General features: G+C 39.5%; 1 protein-coding gene across 2 annotated transcripts in view; it reads right to left on the reverse strand.

The window, feature by feature from the left end:
• TMEM163 (transmembrane protein 163) overlaps positions 1–18,464 on the reverse strand; it is a 101,781-nt gene that overhangs the window by 9,669 nt on the left and 73,648 nt on the right. For both annotated transcript variants that reach the window (XM_055718085.1, XM_055718084.1), the window contains one exon: positions 12,309–12,405. In XM_055718085.1, coding sequence (XP_055574060.1) covers positions 12,309–12,405 — 97 coding nt within the window. The remainder of the gene's footprint in view (positions 1–12,308; positions 12,406–18,464) is intronic.

An 18,464-nucleotide genomic window follows, 5' to 3' on the forward strand; every position in this document is an offset into this window, starting at 1 on the left:
GTTACGTTACTGTCAGCCTTGGGCTGACAAAATGCATTTTTCTATACCTACGAAATTCTTGGGGATAGATCTGGAGGCAATTACAAATTCACATCATTTGGAAAAAACTACAAATCCCAACACCAGAGATTTTGAGAAGTATCAATGCAGAAGTTCAAAAGTCCAGGTATTAATACAGAATCATGGAAAGGTTATGTCTTATTCCCTGTGTTATAGTGCAAAGTTTCACCTTTGGCATGGCACATTATTTGGAGCTGGTTTGTTTTTTTCCTGCCATGGCAGGTACTACAGATCTTTGGAGTAAATTGAGGGGTTTTTCCTGCACGTGTCACTAAACCTACGGTATGTAGAAATGTATCTTGCTATTGGTTCCAGCTACACAGCTGTGATCAACATTAGTCTACTTACTTTACTGGAATCCCAAGAATGATTTATATGTGATACAGATTTCTGAATCGGTTCATAAAGTGAATTAATAAACAGGCTTCTTATCAAGGACTCAGGAACTAGAAATTCCCGAGTTTGGCGGGTTTTTTTCACTGAATCACAGAAGACGAGCTCATTTTGTTGCTAATACTAATCCAACAAGCATTGTTGATGCAGAAGACCTGAAAAATCAAAGCTCCTTTGTTATCACAGCAAACACAGAAAGGGAAGAAATTAAAAAATCCTGCTCTTAACACAAACGCCTCAGCGGTTTCTTGCTTTAGACTGTGCCAAACAGCTTTGGAGCAGGCAATATTCTTTCTTTTATCGCTAAATCCCTGAATCTAAATAATAGCTAAAATCACCATCTCCAGCTGCGTGCGGCTTTTCGCAACAGCCACAGGGCGGCGCCAGACACCGTGGTAACCCAGCGCTCCGCGCACGAAGGCAAAACCGAAGGGGAGGGAAAAAATGGTTTCAATTCGCTTTCCTCGCTACTTTGCTACGCTTCCTGGCACCCAAGAGCTGGAAGAAGAGTGAGGCTACTCGCTACTACGGTTTTGCAGATGTGAGAGATCAGCCCACAACACCTGGTGAAGCCAGCATTCTGGACAGCCCCTGCGGCAGGATGCCCGAGCAGGTGAGGCGGTAGGGAGGTCAGAGCTCCAAACGCTGCCTTGCCACTGCTTTGTTGTAATGATCAGAAGCTGGAACAGGTTTAGGACAGTGGGATTCAACAAATTACCTGAGGGAGGGCTGCTGTGGGCTCAGCACCTGGGCTGGAGCTGGGGCTTCGGGGAGGCGGCCGGCCGATGGAACACCCCACTGACACATGCCCTTTGCTGCAGTGCTACGGGCTCCAAAGAGTTAAACGCGTCATACTGTGGCTGTGAAATTATTCCCATTAAACTAACTCATCCTTTGGAGAAATGAAGAATAGAGAAGCCATAATGGAGATTTAAATTAATAAAATAAGCCTGGCCATCTGGCACCATCTCCCTCCGGATCCTCCCGCAGCCCTGCCCTCTCTGTACCCCTGGCCTTCCCATCTGATCATTAAGAGCACGAAGCACATCTAGCCAGACTCACTGTACACGTCCTTAGTGTTATTTTAATTAAAGCAGCAGCAAATTGCGACAGATGATAAAAATTTAAATTCTGATCATTTCCATACGATAAAGGCTTCTCAGCGTGGTAAATAAACCCCTTTCCTTTTCCGTTTCTTTTCATCATATTCCCTCATTACTACTACACAGTACATGAGACCTTAATTAAAGGACACGTATATCTTATTAGATAGCTTCATGTATAAAGCAGCACCGTACATAAAGCGAGGTGCCCATCCTGGACTGCCACCTCATTACTCTTAACAGCTACAATGTCCCTGTTTAAGACTTATTTTATGCAAGATTTTATGTTGTGACAGTTTCCCAAAAGAAAGCTCATTTTTCAGCCCTAAGAAAAGAATAATAGAAGCCAGCAGGCAGCTGTCCTCCATGCCATCCGTACACATTGTCCCCACCGGTGCGGCTGAGGAGTCTTCAAAAAACACGACAACGGTTCCGTCCCTGCTTTCAGGGATTTCACCGAAAGCAGCAGTGATCTTATGGCTTAAGGAAAACGTGTTGATGATGATGTTGTGACTTCGATCTCTTTCTGAATCTGTTGTAGAAATTAAAAAAAAAGCCGCAGGGGATGCTTCAGTGCTTGGCTTATTAGATAGAGATATTTTCACCCAATTCCCAGTCCAGTAACTAAATTTCAGCTGATTTGCACTCCTAATCTTTTCCTAGATTGCATCTTACTAATTCTGACCCGAAAAAAATCACCCTGATTTCATATATTATTTCTACCAACTCCCCTCCGCCCCTCTTCTTTAATTATAGCCCTTTCACTTCTACTTCTGGTTTGTAAAAGTGTTTTCAATTCACCTGAAGCGTACAGTGTTATTAAAAGGCATTCATCGGTATGGGAGGAAGAAGGCACGTTGAGTGTTCCTCCCCAGCGGTCACAACACATACAATATGATGACTAAAAGCTATATGTGGTCCTCCTCTCCGGCCCTCCTTGGTAGCTCATCCTAGTGCGATCCCAAAACAAGCTGCTTTGCCCACCCTACAACAGCTTCAGCTTTCCACTCTTCTGCCCTCTCCTTAGCTTCCTCTGTAAATCAGCCAAAGGCTGAATTACCTCCCCGGTCCCGCAGGAGCTGGGAATTACTGGTACCACCTTTTTCATGCCATTTTTTCCCTTCCCAGAGAAACTGGTGTCTCGTGATGTTGTATCTTTCTCTGCTGAGCCTTGCTCATCTTGGCTGAGATAGGGACGCGTTTCTGGAACGCTACAGATGCTGTTGGCAGGAGCGACATCATGGCTAGCTAGCCCAAACTGAGCTGAGTTTGTGTCATTAAATATTAATTTTTCCCATCTCTGCAACTCACCATCTGTCTCACAGGTCCCAACAATGACCCTTCTTCAGTCCAGGTGACTGGTCACCATCCTCCCCAGCACCTGCCAGGGCCTGCTGGCACCCTGCTCCCCATGCCCATCTTCACACGCTTTCCACTGCCTCGCACTCCGCCAGGTCCCTCGGCGGCTCTCACATCATCTGGGCACAGTGGCTAAAAGCACCTCTGCAGAGTGTGCTACTTAACCAAAAAGGACTGACTGGCTTCCCTCCTCTTCCCCTGAAGGATTATGTTTATATATATAGTAACAGAGACGTTTCTAATACAAATGCTTTAAAAATAAAGTTTCAATTCTCTATCACACTTTCTCCCAAGTAATAGTTTATGTAATCAGTCTAGAGGGAGCTTCTGGGAAGCCAGAGGGTCTCTCTCGCCAGCTAACTTCAAAAGGGATAAGGGTTTTAATTGCACTTTACTGTCAGAAAACAAAGCGACAGCCCTGTGCCTGACTCAAGCAGAAGACAGTCTCTTCACATGGAGATATAAAGATCTATTATTAGTACTAAAAAAAAAACAAAAACAAAAAAACCAAAAAAACCCCAACAACTTATGAATGTTTAAACGTGTATCTTTGGTGCTGAAGAGCTGTGACAGAGCAATTCCACAGCGCAGAACACTTCTTCAAGAAACAGATAACAAAGAGGGTGTGCTGAATGCCACGGTGGGGGTTCCAGGGCCAGGAACCAACACGCTGTGGACTCCAGAGATTTCTGGTGACCTTAGGATCCCTGCAAAGGGTCTGCCTGAAACTCTACAATCACTCATGCCTCCCGTTTTCCCAGAATTCATCTACATCATTTTAGCTTCAAAGAGCTATAAACCACAATTTTAAATGGTATTTGTCCACCCTTGGAAGTGTCTCCCTAGTGAGACTGCCATCTCCCTCATCAGTAGGGGATTGAGACCAGCAATACATTTCACAGACCCTACCAAAGTTGTCAACTTTTATTTCTTATCAGTGTGTGGTAAAGTCTGAGCACAAGACTTCCCACCAATCACTTGAACCAAGAGTGAAGTGTCACTGATGTTTTTCCTAACCCTGGCTTACCAGCTACTTCAAGTATCCACAACATTCTCACCAACCTGTAAGAAGCATGTGTATTTTAGGGTTAAATTAATTGTTTAAGGCCAAACACCAAACCACCAAATCATATGTAATAGGTAACAATTATAAAACAGAATTCTAATGGTACTTTGATTTGAAATGGTAAGCAATAAATTACATATATATAACTTATGAGAGATTAGTAATATATAGGAAAGTACACATAAGGAATATATTATGTGTATATAATCACAAGTATTGTTTGCTATATTGCTATTGACCTATAATTCAACTGCTGACGTTAATATATTTCTGATGTATTTGTTATAAACAATTAAATTAGTAAATAAATTAGAGCTCAAAGCTACCCTGTGCCACCCCTATCTTCCCATTGCAACTGTAATCAATAGCATACAACAGAATTACACACGGCCTAACCTTTCAAATTATTTCATTTATAAAAGCACTGGAAGCACCACATCAGATGGTGCATGTCTTTTATACACAAACTGATGACATTTTTCCTTTGTTCTGCAGGAAATGTCAGAAATACGGCATGATGCTTGCTTACTCTTGCAAAAAAATGTGTCCTTTGCCATACTAATGAGGACAAATGCCAAACTGCATTGACATTACATGTGTTATACTATCACCTAGGGAAATGCAAGCAGTAACTGAATAGTAAATGGATATTGATTTACAACCCCAGGTGAAATTAAAACAGTCATTCTCAGTGTGGCTGGGTTGGGCTTTTTTAGCCTTCTTTAATAAACAAGAAAAGGCTTGCAAATTTTTTGTGGAAACAGTCAAAATAAAATACATCATCTACAGTTAAATTGTATTCATACTATCCAAGAATTTATAGTAATTGACATGAAGTCATGACATGAAGGTAAAGTGGCAAATGAAAACGGATTTTTATCAGGGAGATGGCAAGCATTAACACTAGCAAATGCAACCACAAAACAAGGCTGAAAACCTATGCCTAAGTTCATTTTTAAACTCCTTTCTCAATGTATTAACAAAACATCCAAAAAGTCACTAGAATTTACACAGAAATCCAAGCATGATGTCATCAACGAAATGCAATATCACTGTTCCTCCTTATTTGCAATGAAATACGTGCATACCAAATCCTCAGGGTCAGTACTGGCTGTGGATATAGCTCCCTGAAACATCAATAAAGGAATGGTAACTCCTTTTCCTAGTGGGAATTATCTTATTACAGCTAACATAGGTTAAAGAACAACTGCTGTGAGTAACAATAGGGGAAGTATTCTGAATCTGACATCTAGGGTGAAAAAAACCCATAGTAAATGATTTCTGAGCCAATAAGAAGTGATTCTATTTTAGGTTCAAGACTCAGCATTGCAGAAAAAAAAAAAGCCCTTAAATTACATGATCTGAGAAATACTCATTTAAAGTTAAGTGGAAGAGTAAACACGATTAAGGTTTTGTATTCCAAATGTCAAATACTGATTAGCTTTTTAAGTCAGGTGTATCGTACAACAGCTAAAATTATCAGAAATCTTAATTCCAAACAACCCAGAAAGAACAGCAGCTGGCCTACTGCTTCTAACACTTCCAGCAAGCATATTAGGAACAAAGAAAAAGAAGGCGGGGAAGAGAAAGATCTGATCAGTGAAAAATATTTCCTCAGGGGTCACCGATATGAAACTGAAATAACTGCAGCATGTCGTGCTGAAGCAGACCCTCAAAGAATAAAGAGTAAGAGCTATATAAGAAATGCGTAACTATACAGAAAGTAGAAGAACACCACAGAAAGAAGTGGAATTTGTAGCTGTAACGTTCCCACACATTAATGGTACATTTCTCTTTCCTGTAAAAAGTTTGTTTTCTTTGAATTTTGTTATCTTTCCATGTTTTTTCAAGTTTTCCAGGTGTGTAGCAGCATATTCAGAGCTGCTCCTCATTGCAAACATATGCATAGTGTTTGGGCAGATCCACTGTACAGAATTGCACAGAAAGTCTAAGACATTGCCACTTAAAAATTCTAGGAAGGGCTGGGGGCACCGTATAGGTCCTACACAGCACAAGTGTGCCCACTTTTTACAGGAAATCTTACCCAAATATCTAAGCATCCTAGCTATACGCTATGAGAGAAACAGTAAGATTTCCTTTAAAACCAACATGCTCCAAGAGAAGTGGAAAATGTCATCACATCACTAAATTCATAAAATAAGAGAGCTTTAATTAAAAATATTTTCAGGCAAATGAGAGCGGAGGTCGCGGCTCGATGAAGAATGAACCTGCGTGTGTGTGTTGATGCACGCAGAAACTGCGTCTACATACACACCCACACACAAACTTGCCTCCAAAGGAAAATGAAGCATCTCTGCAAATTCAAGGTAAGATTACATGACAGAAAGATCCTCTCTGGAAGGGAAATGAAAGCTTTATTCTCATCATTTACTCCTCTACCCAAAAATCAGAGACCCATACTACATCTTCTAATGCTCACTAGAAGTAATGTCCAAAGCTTCAAAAATGTGGAAGGAAAAAAAATCCATTACACTTCTCACTGCATATATTCAATATTGGCAGTTTCCAGACTTTTTAGACAAACAGATCCCATTAGTTGCAATATTTTTCCCACATCTACTTTATCACCAAACCCTATAATTAATGACTTAATTCATTTTAAAGCTCAATAAACAATACAATTCTATGGATCGGTTGTTGGAAAACACTACTTTGTACTGCGAACATTGAAAACGCTAGCACAAGAGATTGTATCTTAATCCCTGAGGACTAATATATATCTCAATTACTAGAAAAAAAAACTTTTCCCCATGATAGTAAGTAATGTGTAATTAACACAAATGCAGATTTATATAGTAAGTGTATAATTAATTCACTGGCTATCTCTTCTGACACAAAATGTCATTTTCAGGGCAAGCTTCTTCATAATTATAATATAAATATAAATTACTGTGCACAGGGAAAGCCCTAAGTTTAGCTAACAGTGACAATTTCTGAACTCGGTGTTCTGCAGAAGATGGAATCCACACTTAAAAAGTTCTGTAAAAATATCATACAGTGCTCAATAGGAATTCACCAAAATGAACATATTGTAAAAATCCCTAGTGACACCTATACCTTGAACCCTGTGGACTCTTTAGGCTTCCCCATCTAAAAATGGAGATAAAATCAAAAAAAAAAGGTACAAAGAAAGTCAGTGGTGACCAAAGATGAGCCTTTAGCCTGACCCAGTATGGCGGCAGTTGCTGTTGCATACAGAAAAGACACACACTACCAGCAATCAAAATTCTAGACAAACTCTTATCATTAAACTTATCCGTATTTTTTAAGAATTAACTCACCTAGTCATTCATATCCTGCCTTACAGGCTATTTCAAAGTTAACTACAGACCTTAGCATATCAAGCAAGGGAACCAAAAGGAGAAACACGTCATTTCTGTGTTTCCCAAGGTTTTGAAGCATAAAAAGTATTGCAAAAAACACTGCCTGTGCTGAAAGCATGTGTAGTGACATACAGTACCTATTATTGATTTTTACTTCAACTGAGAAAGAGGTAAAATGGAAAAAAAAGCAGAAAAGAAAGGCAGAAGCAGTATTCAGAAATGCAGAAAGTCAGGAGCTCTAACTGTCCTCTCTTCTAGGCCAGTGCAGATCAGGAGTGGTATCATTCACAGTGTTTCAACAAAATTCAGCATGAAATAAAAGAGAATTCAAACATGTGACCGAAAAATACCTGACTGAGCTAAACCTGAGCTCCTGTCCTGTAAATTAAGTAGCTCTTCTCTGCAGCCTAACAAGAAACTGTGGGCATTTAAGTCCCTTACAGGATGGGGTAGTTGAGCTGGTTATGCCATTTATTACACATATTAATGCCACTAATGTGTAAGCCTATCATTCTTCTGGTTCTCCAAATCCTGGTGAGGATCATCAGACCTGCAGCTGAAATCATCATATAAAATGACAATGATACTGAAGAATCCCATTTCTAAACATCCCCGTAAGTAGAAGAAAATACATGTTCAAAACATCTGAAAAAGCATTTAAAATTATTCCTTACTCATGTGAATTTTATATGCTTTCTTATCAGTAGTATTGTCATGAAAGCGACTCTTCTAAGATCCGCTTCAAGAACAACGGAATTGCTACATTAAAGACCTCATAAATTCCTTCCAAGGAAGTATCTTTCTTGCTACATGCATATTAAGAACTGACAGATATGTAACCGATATATCTTATGTGCAACAAGAAAGACAATGAACTTTGTATAATTGATCCAGAATTACTTAGAAGCTACTGCCTATGCTTTTGGGATTTTAATTATAGCACCTTACAATTAGCAAGCAGATACCTAATTGCTTGATCAGTTTCATTTCTGAAGTTAAACTCTCCAGATCATAATATTTTCTCCAAAACTTATGCAAATTAAAATGAACTCAGAGAAGTTATAACTGCTCCCAATTTTCAACTCTGACAAAGTCACCTAAGTTTACCACAAATGATGAGGTGGAAGAGACATTACAGTTCTGAGAATGATGCAGTCAGCCACGCTGCTCTACACTAACATTACATTTACCATGAATCCCCCACGAACAGCAGAGCAATGCATTCCAAACCGCTTCTGTCTTTGAGACTGACAATACTAGCTTTGTGTTTTAGCCACATTATCTCCTTTAAAATTGAAAATTTAAAATTTCACAAGACGCTTCAAAAAGTACCCAAATCTTCAATGCCCTTTGCTTCAAGAAAGACAAATAAAGATATAAACTGTAAAAAAAAAATAAAAAATCATGCACCTATGACTCACATGTGAAATATGCTGAGGCATACGTCCTCTTAATCTAGTGCAGAGCTCTTCACCCTAGTTTTATACCAGTTTGGGACACCAGTGGAGTTACGCTACCTTTCCTTGGTCTTAATGTTCTGTTCTGGCTTACCACAAGGATACTTCCCTGGTGTCAGAGTAGCACACTGATATGAAATCCCAGTAATACAGAAATCACAGTCAGAAAATGACGAGCGAGGGGAAGCACGCAGCCGACTCAATAGGAGTGATAAAGCAAGCTTCGATTTATTATGGTGCGATTATGTCTTATATACAGTTCCAGTTAATTATGCCTACTAGTCATCTGCTGATTGGCTAAGCTCTAAAGGGTTACATTTTCATATGTCCTCCTACTTGCGGTTTCTGCGGATAGCTCGCTACATATTTTTTTTTCCTCTCTTGTCTACGCGAATTCCTCAAAGTTATTTACAACATTAGGCACAAGGTCAGTGTTTTTCTCAGCTTCCTTATCAGCATGCCTCAGCACAGCTGCAAGGCCTGCTTCAGCTAACTTACACTAACTTTGTTTCACAAAGATCTTTAAGGGAGTCATGGCCATGATCACACAGCCATTCTGCAACAAGAAAATATTTCAGGTCACTATTTTGATGCAGAACTGGATACTTCACTGCTATGTAAAAAGCCATTAGCAGAAAACACTGTTCTATTATTTTTCCATGTATGTTCATACACTACAGCTAAACTACATGGCAAGATATTACAGAAATTAGTATCATTAGCAATTAGTTCATTTGTGGTCCAAGAAGGAGAAGACAGCACCCTAGACAAGAGAGTAGAGGCAGAAACGTCTCCCCCTTACTGATTTAACTTGACCAGATTTCATTTCTGCTAAGACAACAATGATACTGCCAGGCTGCTGCAGATGAGCTGAGAACACGCCCCATCAGCACTGGAAAGAATGGCTATTTCTGCTGAGACACAGAGCAGCTAAGGGAGCATTACACAAACAGAAAATCAGATTCAGGCACAGCTAGAGCAACTGAAAAGGATTCCATTAAACAATACCCTTTTCCCCCAACTATTTGTAATGTAGCAACTCCTAGGCATAATGCCTCACTGTCCGTGACTTGGTGCAGTAACGCTGTCCTCCTCATTTTTCAGTGTTATTCTTAGTTTACACCTGTCGTGCAACTCTTACTGAATCAGTTTCCCACAGTGAGTTGCACTGAGGGACTTTAAAATGAGAATCCTTGCCATGTCATTTAAGAGACACCGAACAGAAGTACCATTTTTTCATCCCTTGTTCTAACCTACTTTACAGACAGAATTGCAGGGTATGAAAATCCTTCACATGTGTGCATGTGGCTTTTACCCTACCACTCGTCAGCCACAGCCTGTGCCTGCCAGATACACCTTTCAAACTGTTGGTAGTACTTAAGTGCTTAACCCTGCAAGAACACTCAGTGCAATATCACAGGAACATGATCACCTGTTTATCCTGATACCATGTCATCTGTTAGCACTATGCACCCTAACTTTCACCTACTTGACACAGTTTCAGCGCACCGAAGCCTGAATCCAAAGCAGTCTGTGACAAAAGGCATCTGTACAAATTACTCTTAAAGGACACTCAAAATGTAATGGGATTTTCTGATTCAGGAATACCTTCTGATTTTGTATTTTTTTCCTGCTGTAAATGTATTTCAAAAATTCAAAATGAGGAAGTACCACAGATCTGCAAGTTACAAATAACTTTGATGCTGCAAATAGGAGACATTTCTCCCCATGTAAGAAACCGAGCCTTCACCTGTTGACAGTACCTGTAATGATGGAAGAGTGAGATACAGATGATACCTTTTAAACTTTTGCTCCTACTGCTGGAATTATTAGGGCATTTGTCCACAATGAATTAGACTGCAACATCCAAAATAATCTGATCTACACTCGCACAAATTTACCAAATGGGTGTTTTAATCATCATTGCAGCCTCCCTTATTTTAATTCTCCTTTACAGAGTCAACTGTAGCCAGATGGCACTGTTCGGGTACAGCCAAGTTAAGAGGTTGTCCTCGAGCTGGCCATCCATCATGTAGTGTCTCCCCTACAGGATCTTCAACCTTACTGGTATAATAGCATCCATGCTCACTCCTTAACCCAGTTCTGTCAAAATGTTGTGGTCGAGTTTAAGAACTGACTGTTAAAAGTGTTTAAGCTAACCTAGATCATTCTGACAGAACCAGGCTGGTGAACAGCTACATGTACTGTTATGCTGGCAAAGCTGAGGAGGCAGTAAATCATGAAGGCTGGAAAAGAGGAAAAAAGTGAAATGCAAAGAGAATGTGAATCACCTGCAGTCAAACTATGCACCTGGCTGCAACTCAGTAATTCATTAGTTAATGGGCTTTTGCTATGCTACTCATCTTTGCCCAAATCCCACTAAACTACTGAAAATAAATTTCTGTAGTAGTCCAGGTTCTTGGAAGCTCCATGAGAGCACAGGACCCAGTACATCATCTGCACTGCCAACAGTGGGTAACAAGCTGGAATTCCATTTTGGCTTGTTTTTCCAGCTCTGCCTCCAACTCCTGGTTGAAAGCCAGGAGTTTAGGTTATCTCTAGTGATGTGCTGAGAATGGTACCTGGCAGGGCGAAGCCCTGATGTGGAAGTCTGCACACGTTTGCAAATAGACCACACTTCACGAAGGCTGAATACAAAAGTTCCAAGTCAGGTGATATACACAAAAACTGAACTGAAGCCAAACAAAATTGTTTGAGCACATTATGAAGAATTTTCTGGGAGTGGAACCATTGCCAAATGGCTCTCCCAGTGAGTAGTGGTTTGGATGAGTAGAGGTCAGTTTAATTTAATTTAATTTAATTTAATACCCAGTACTGAAAGGAAGCAAAGCAGGACAGGACAGAGCAGAGCTGGGAGAAAGGCCGCTGGGGAGAGCTGCTCTATAAGCCAGGTAGGGGCTGGCTTTCATAACCAAAAGAAAGCAGAGAGCAGGAGAAAAGCCCTTTGTGACGCTCCATGGTGAGCCAGTCAAGAAGCCAGCTCTTTCACCCAGCATGCTCCCCTCACCTGTTCCATTCCTGCTACTCATACGTGGCTCTGGAATTGGGGGCAAGAGCTGGAAAACAAAAAAATACAATCCAAAAATACATTTTTTCCGCATTAAAAATAAAACAACGAAGTCAGTGGAGTAATAACCTCATAAAATTCTGCTACTTTCATTAAGCCCTGAGAGACGAGACCTCCTCTCCGTAAGTGAACTTCTACAGTCCTGTATGAAAGCTTCAAGTCATTATGCACAGAAAGATGTGGCCCATAAAGGTAACCAAGGAGAAGAAGAGATGGGGTCAAGCCTATAAAAAAACAAAGACTAGACTCTATCACACAAGGAAAAAATACTGCTTGATGACTAGGACCAGCATGCGCAGCCAGGCAGGAAATGCACCTGCCAAAGCTTCACCGAGTTCAGCGGGGCTTGTTGAAAGGAGACACTGGCCTTTCTTTCTCAGTCTCACTGGCAGTGCAGGCAATAAGGGGAACACCTTTAAAGAACATGAATCACCTTACCACTTCTGGAAGCACCTTCTTTGCGAGGTCGTGGATGGCTTTGATCACAATACATATAGATGACAGGAGGAATATGACACCCAAGATAACACATGCTCTGCGAAAAAAAGAGAAAAATAAAATGAAATGTTAGGAGCATATTTAAAGTTGTCAATTCTCCCAGTGCTGAAGGACAACACACAGGTTATTAATGATAAAAAAATCTTAAAGCGCTGAAGAGAGAGACTTGCATTAAAGAAAAGAATGAAAAGAAATGTTCAGTTCCTCCGCAGTTCTTAAAATCTGGATTATATACGAAAACGTGGGGCAGACCAGATGATGTTTCAGAGTGAGAGAAAAAGATATGCCTCTTCTGCTCCTGATCATTTATCAGAGTCCTCTAGAGGCTTATTTCTCTTTCTTTGCTTGTTTTGCTAGGATCCTACATGAGAAATAATCAAGGGAACTTCATTCTCTTTACCAAACCAGGACAGATGTTTGCTAAATCTGGTCAGTAGAATAGCAGAACCTGAAACATCTGTTTCCTCCCCAAGTTTCAAAGAAAAAAAAGATTTTAAGTGTATATATTAAAAAACAAAAACAAAAACAAAAAACCACCAGCAGGTTAGATGCATCACTTCATAGGCTGTCCAAGGGTCTCTCAATACCTAAATAAGGATCATTCTCATCAGATCAGGTGCTGTGCAGAATTAGACTCTCTAATCCTGCTCTGCAGAGCTTACAACCCAGTCTTATAAAAAGCAAACAAATGGCTTAATGAAAAGAAGATAAAGTAACAGAGAATAATTAAGTTTTCTATAGGACACAGGCACAATGAAGTTTACAAAGCACATCATGCATACCCAGAACTTTACAGTAAAAAAGAAAATTTTGCTTTTGTTCAAACATACAGACTGGTACTACTCTTGAGATGGAGTTCTTCTTGCTGTGAAGTAGTACAGGATATAAGGTTTCGATTTCCTCTAAAAAGTAACCAGTCTATTACATCATTGATATAACTCCATTTTACTAATAGCTCTTCATATAAAATTCTATTACTACAGATATACATTAAGAGCAATTTTAATGTTTAAAGCATGAAATAGTTAAGAAGTGATATCTACCAGTATGATTTTTTCTTCAGTAGTTGTATTTCCTTTGTTATTCATCATTTGGTACCTATCTGTTAGCTCAGTTTATGGATGCTATAATTATTCCAGTAGCATGCTACTATTTTCAACAACTCAGACATCAGGCCATCTGGTGGTTGGCGGCACATGTAATGTTCACATCAAGCTCAATCTAGAGACTGCAGTTGAGCTGGCATTGCTCTGCCTAAGTCAGAAGACACAGCTGCAGCAGCAGCACATGCGAGTAGCTGGCCATTTTATTCCCCAACACAAATGACACTTAAACTGTGCTGTGGACAAGCCAGATAATCCTACAGATAAGTTCTCAGTAAAGGGTCTGCCCTTCTACAGAGTACAGACAAAGTAGAGGCTGGCGTCTGTCCTAGCAATGGAGTGGTATTTTAGATGAGGTACTCGTCTCAGGTAAGCAAAACTCTGCTACAACTATATTAAGACACGTTAAACAACTTTGTAGTAAATCACAACACAGTCCTCATTCTTGTTAAATATAACCTGTTGCAAGAAGTACACAGCAAAGGCTTGAGACAGTCTGATTACCCTAGGCTCCTTCCTCTAGACTCAAACACAAGAACAAAAATCTGGCGCACATCTGCAACAGAGGAAGAAACTCACAGGATTCTCTGCAATCCTACAGCAAGGTGATGATTAAATGGTAATACAAACGGGAAGAAAGTTCATCTCCCAAAAAGAATGAGTAAAATTGAAAATTAGAGGGCTTTCCATTTTCCATTGCATATTTGCAAGCAGCTCCCTGTTCTGCAATAGAATCTTTTCAGAGATTTGCAGTTTCACTATCTGAATGGATCACTGCACAGAAATCTGTCCAGAGCCTCTTGCTCTACTTTTGTCAAACTCAAAACTTTTCAGTACCACATTAATGTATTACTTCTGTAACATCTGGCACTGCCATAACCCAAGAAGCTTATACTACACAATCCTTCACAATAGATTCTGTTGTAAAGATGATTTTTTTTTTTTTTTTGGAGGAAGGGGGTAAGGTACAGAAACATATACTAAAAGTTCCACTTACCTACCTGGGACAAATGCAGAGCTGGTCCACAAAAGTTGGCTGACTTGCCTAATGCCATTTGCTGAGCCAGTGACACACTGACATAAGATACATATACTTCAGGCAAGAATTTGCCGACCTTTGACATGAAAGCCACACTAAAAGACAAGCCTTTCTACCATTCCCAGCAGGCTTAAACCAACATAGCTACAAACCTTGAACTGGAAGCAACTGATGAAAATTCCTCGTGCCAATACATGTTGATGAATTCCAAGGGTACAGGAAAGTGAAGGCAGTGAAGCATCATCACCTTCCCTTAGCATACCTTCTATTCCCTGAACACATCGTCTAAGGAGACAGGCAGACGTTCCCTATGGGCTTGACAGGAGCCTAATGCATCCGGGGAACCAGCCCTTGGCCTGAGCACTGGCTAGATTTGGTTCTCATTTAAGTTGGGAGAGTTTGGGGTTGTCTCTGTAAACTCTCCAACTACCCAAGCCTAACAGCAAATATTTTGTATCTTTGCCTATGCCAGAGGGTAAGTAATGACTTCAGCAATCTTGAGCTGCTTCCCTTATTCCCCAGATCAGTTTTACTATGTCAAAAGAATTCCTATACACCTACTTCACCAGAAATAGCTAAAAGTAGAAAGAAAAAAAGGAAGAGGTTAATAACAGTGACAAGGGTATTAATACCAGACAGAAACACAGTCTGAGGTTTGAATCAGCATTCAGTCATCATATTTAGAAAGCCTACATTCTCCTTTATATGCTGGCTTTTGGGATTCGTAGCCATGAAAAATTCATGAGTAATGACATAGTAATTTAAGTGCAAAAATACATGCTTCTTGTCTTCTTGAGTGTATCAATTTATCTGCAAAACTACTAGAACAAAACACTGCATGGTGTCTTCTTTCAATCTCATTTGACAGAAAAATAATTTATATCTATACTGCAAATCATGCAAAATCCAACTACAAATGTATAAAATAAGAAATCTCAAAAAATTAATCCGAAATGTTAACTGTAGCACATAATAAACAAATTGCAATTGGTTATTGTAAGCTTGCTTTATTTTCAAGCCATTAGACAATGAAAACTTTAATACAAGCCTGCTAACTTCCATCTGCTAACAATTACTGCTTTGTAACTAAATAGTGTTTCCAACTGCACACGAAGGATGTTAGTGCCAAGGTTGTTGGCAAATGCAATTTCATTAATAACATTCAATTAAATTAGATGAGCCAAGTGCCGTTTCTAAACAAGTTCAAGTCAACTAAAAGTACCCATAAAATTTAATGAGAGGAGTTAAGACACAAAGTGAGGTTTGACCAAAAACCTAGTGAAGATTGTACAGACACCCCTGACTTAGAATCACCGTAGTGTAATAAACGGCCCTCAATCTCCAGGTCCCCTATAATCACTATCAGCAATTCAGACCCTCTGGAGTAAGTGGTGGTCCACCTGATGCCCTTATATTCCAGAACGCTGATATATTCTTGCTAAGACATGAGGGTACTCTCTGTCCAGTGACAACCATGAGGAATATATGAGATCTCCATGTATTATATGTCATCAGTACCACTTGCTCGTACCTCCCGCACCTACTCAAAGTCACGTACTTATTCTGCAGCCATTTCTACATGAGTTAGTATAAGAGCTTCCCACTAAATATCTACATCATTAGAGACAGAACTGATCTATAACACAAAATAATTGATGCCTACAGGTTTGACAGGCAACAGAAAATATCTAATGGAGAATTAATGAATCTGAAATCTCACTCCGTTCCATGTAATATATTACTTCTAAAAAGAAAGACAACAGAGGCAACTTAGTCATAACATTTTAAAACATAATGGAAAAACATGAGTTGATTTTCAGAAACAATAAGCTTTCTGGAATCTTTCACAATGCAGTATAGTTTAAAGAATAATAGACTAATTCAGAAAGGATAAGGTGAGGTCATGTCTCTGATGGCCAGGCACTAATAAAATTTTAGGTCAACTAAAGCTGAAACTTCCACAAGTTGGGGGTTTTTTTTCTTGCAGCAATGGCACTTGGAATGCAAGAGTAATTAAAACTACATCATTAAGTTGTTGGTAAAAAGAATTTAATATTACGATTTTAACAGTGAAACCATCAAGTCTTCTTTAGTTTGCTGTAGGTCTTGGTAGCAGATCATAATCTGCTGAAGAGACTCCTTGATGTGTTTTTGATGCAGTATTTCTATCTGAAAATCCAAAAGATAATTCCAAGTACAATTCATTGTATTAAAAAATTAACTCAACAATTTTGTCAACTTTGTCATAGATGAAACATGCTGTTAAATCAGCTGTATTAGAGCCACAGATATTGAGAATAAATTTATTTGGACTTTCAAAACTGCCTCAGACTATATAGAGCTTTTGAGCTTCAGTTACTGCTAGGTTACTTCTAGTGGAATTCAGGAACATGATTATGGCTAAATCCTAAAACTAAACTCATGTGTCCATTCTAAAGCTTGATTCTGTGTGCGCTACAACCTGACAATTTCCAAATGGCATTCTTCTGAAGGCAGTACTACAACCCATATACAATCCATTTATATTTATACAACCCTATAAATGTCCATTTTGTATTACACCAGTCCTGGACATTTGCACTCACACCCAGCAAAACAAGATTAGTGTAACTGCGCTACGTGACACACAGCTGTGACCTCATCTTTTGCGTAGCACATTCCCTGTATGGAACTCCAACAGACACAATTCTTCATTTTGATGACAACTTCTCACAACTCTTAAGGAAACCAGAAATGGAAATCTATCACTGTAAGCACCTGATAGTCTCTGCTTAATCAAAAATTTGTTACTTTGCATAAGATAATGGCTTTTAAGCAAATAGCTACGAAAACTACTGAGATGCAGGGGGTTCCATCTCCACAAACTGTCCATTTTCAAGCTGCTATTAGTAAGTTAAACATTTTTTCCTCCTTTTATCATGAAGTTAATTTCCTAAGGATAAGAAGTCCAACTGTTCAATTCATTTGCATCTAGCACAGACAGCAAAACACCCTTCTAATTCATGGATTTATCCTTAATTCTGTCTTATATTTGTAATTATTCGTTATGATTTCCTACAGGTAGTGCTAAGACTAAAATTCTGTTAATATTTCCACCACAGAGCTAAAGATTAATCTCACTCAGATCTCTGTGGTGATTAATCTTCAACATAATAAAGTGACCCCACCTTTAGCATGGCTTTTGCCATGCTGAATACTCTTTTACGTCAGCTGACCCATTCCGGCCAAAGGGAACGGCTCTTCTGTGTAAGCAGCAGTCAGCCTGAAGTAAGACAGCAAATTTAGACTCTCAGCTACTTGGTTTGTACCATTTTGTAAAACATAAATAGATAATAGTAATAAAGTTACAAACACATCCTCAGTGATAAGCTCTGCTATCTATTACTTTAGAAGAGATCGGGGTAAGCTCCACAAGGGTGATTGATAACAGCTGGCCTCATACCAATTGACAGCTATAAAACAGCCACTGCAAGAGGCTTCCCTCATTAATTGTCATCCTACTATCTTTCTGGCAAATGGAATACAGTAACACAGTACTGACAAGGGCTTGTGATGAAGCTCTTGGTAATTGCGCCTCTCAAGTCAACCTGCTCTCATATGCAGCAAAGGTAGTGCAGCAGAATTAAGGATTCAAAAAAAACTTTGTGATGCATATGAATCCAATCTGCAAAAAATGTGTTAACTTTCTCTTAGCACCTCACAGAGACAGTTGTTTTGGGGCCGTGGAGAGGGAAAGGGGTCTCACGTACTTTGTAGTATGTCTGTTACATTCTGGAACCTGTTTTACCACCACAGTTCAAGTTCATTAAACCAGTCCTTGAAATGTGATGACACCATGTGGAATAAAACAAGATTGACAGAAGCAGTCTAATTACTTCCCAGTTTTGTTAGCATACAACTAAAATGTAGCATTAAAAAACTAACCTCCTTGTCAAATACTGTGCTATTCTACCA

The sequence above is a fragment of the Falco cherrug genome, chromosome 8 (genome assembly GCF_023634085.1).
Source record: "Falco cherrug isolate bFalChe1 chromosome 8, bFalChe1.pri, whole genome shotgun sequence".
NCBI lineage: Eukaryota > Metazoa > Chordata > Aves > Falconiformes > Falconidae > Falco > Falco cherrug.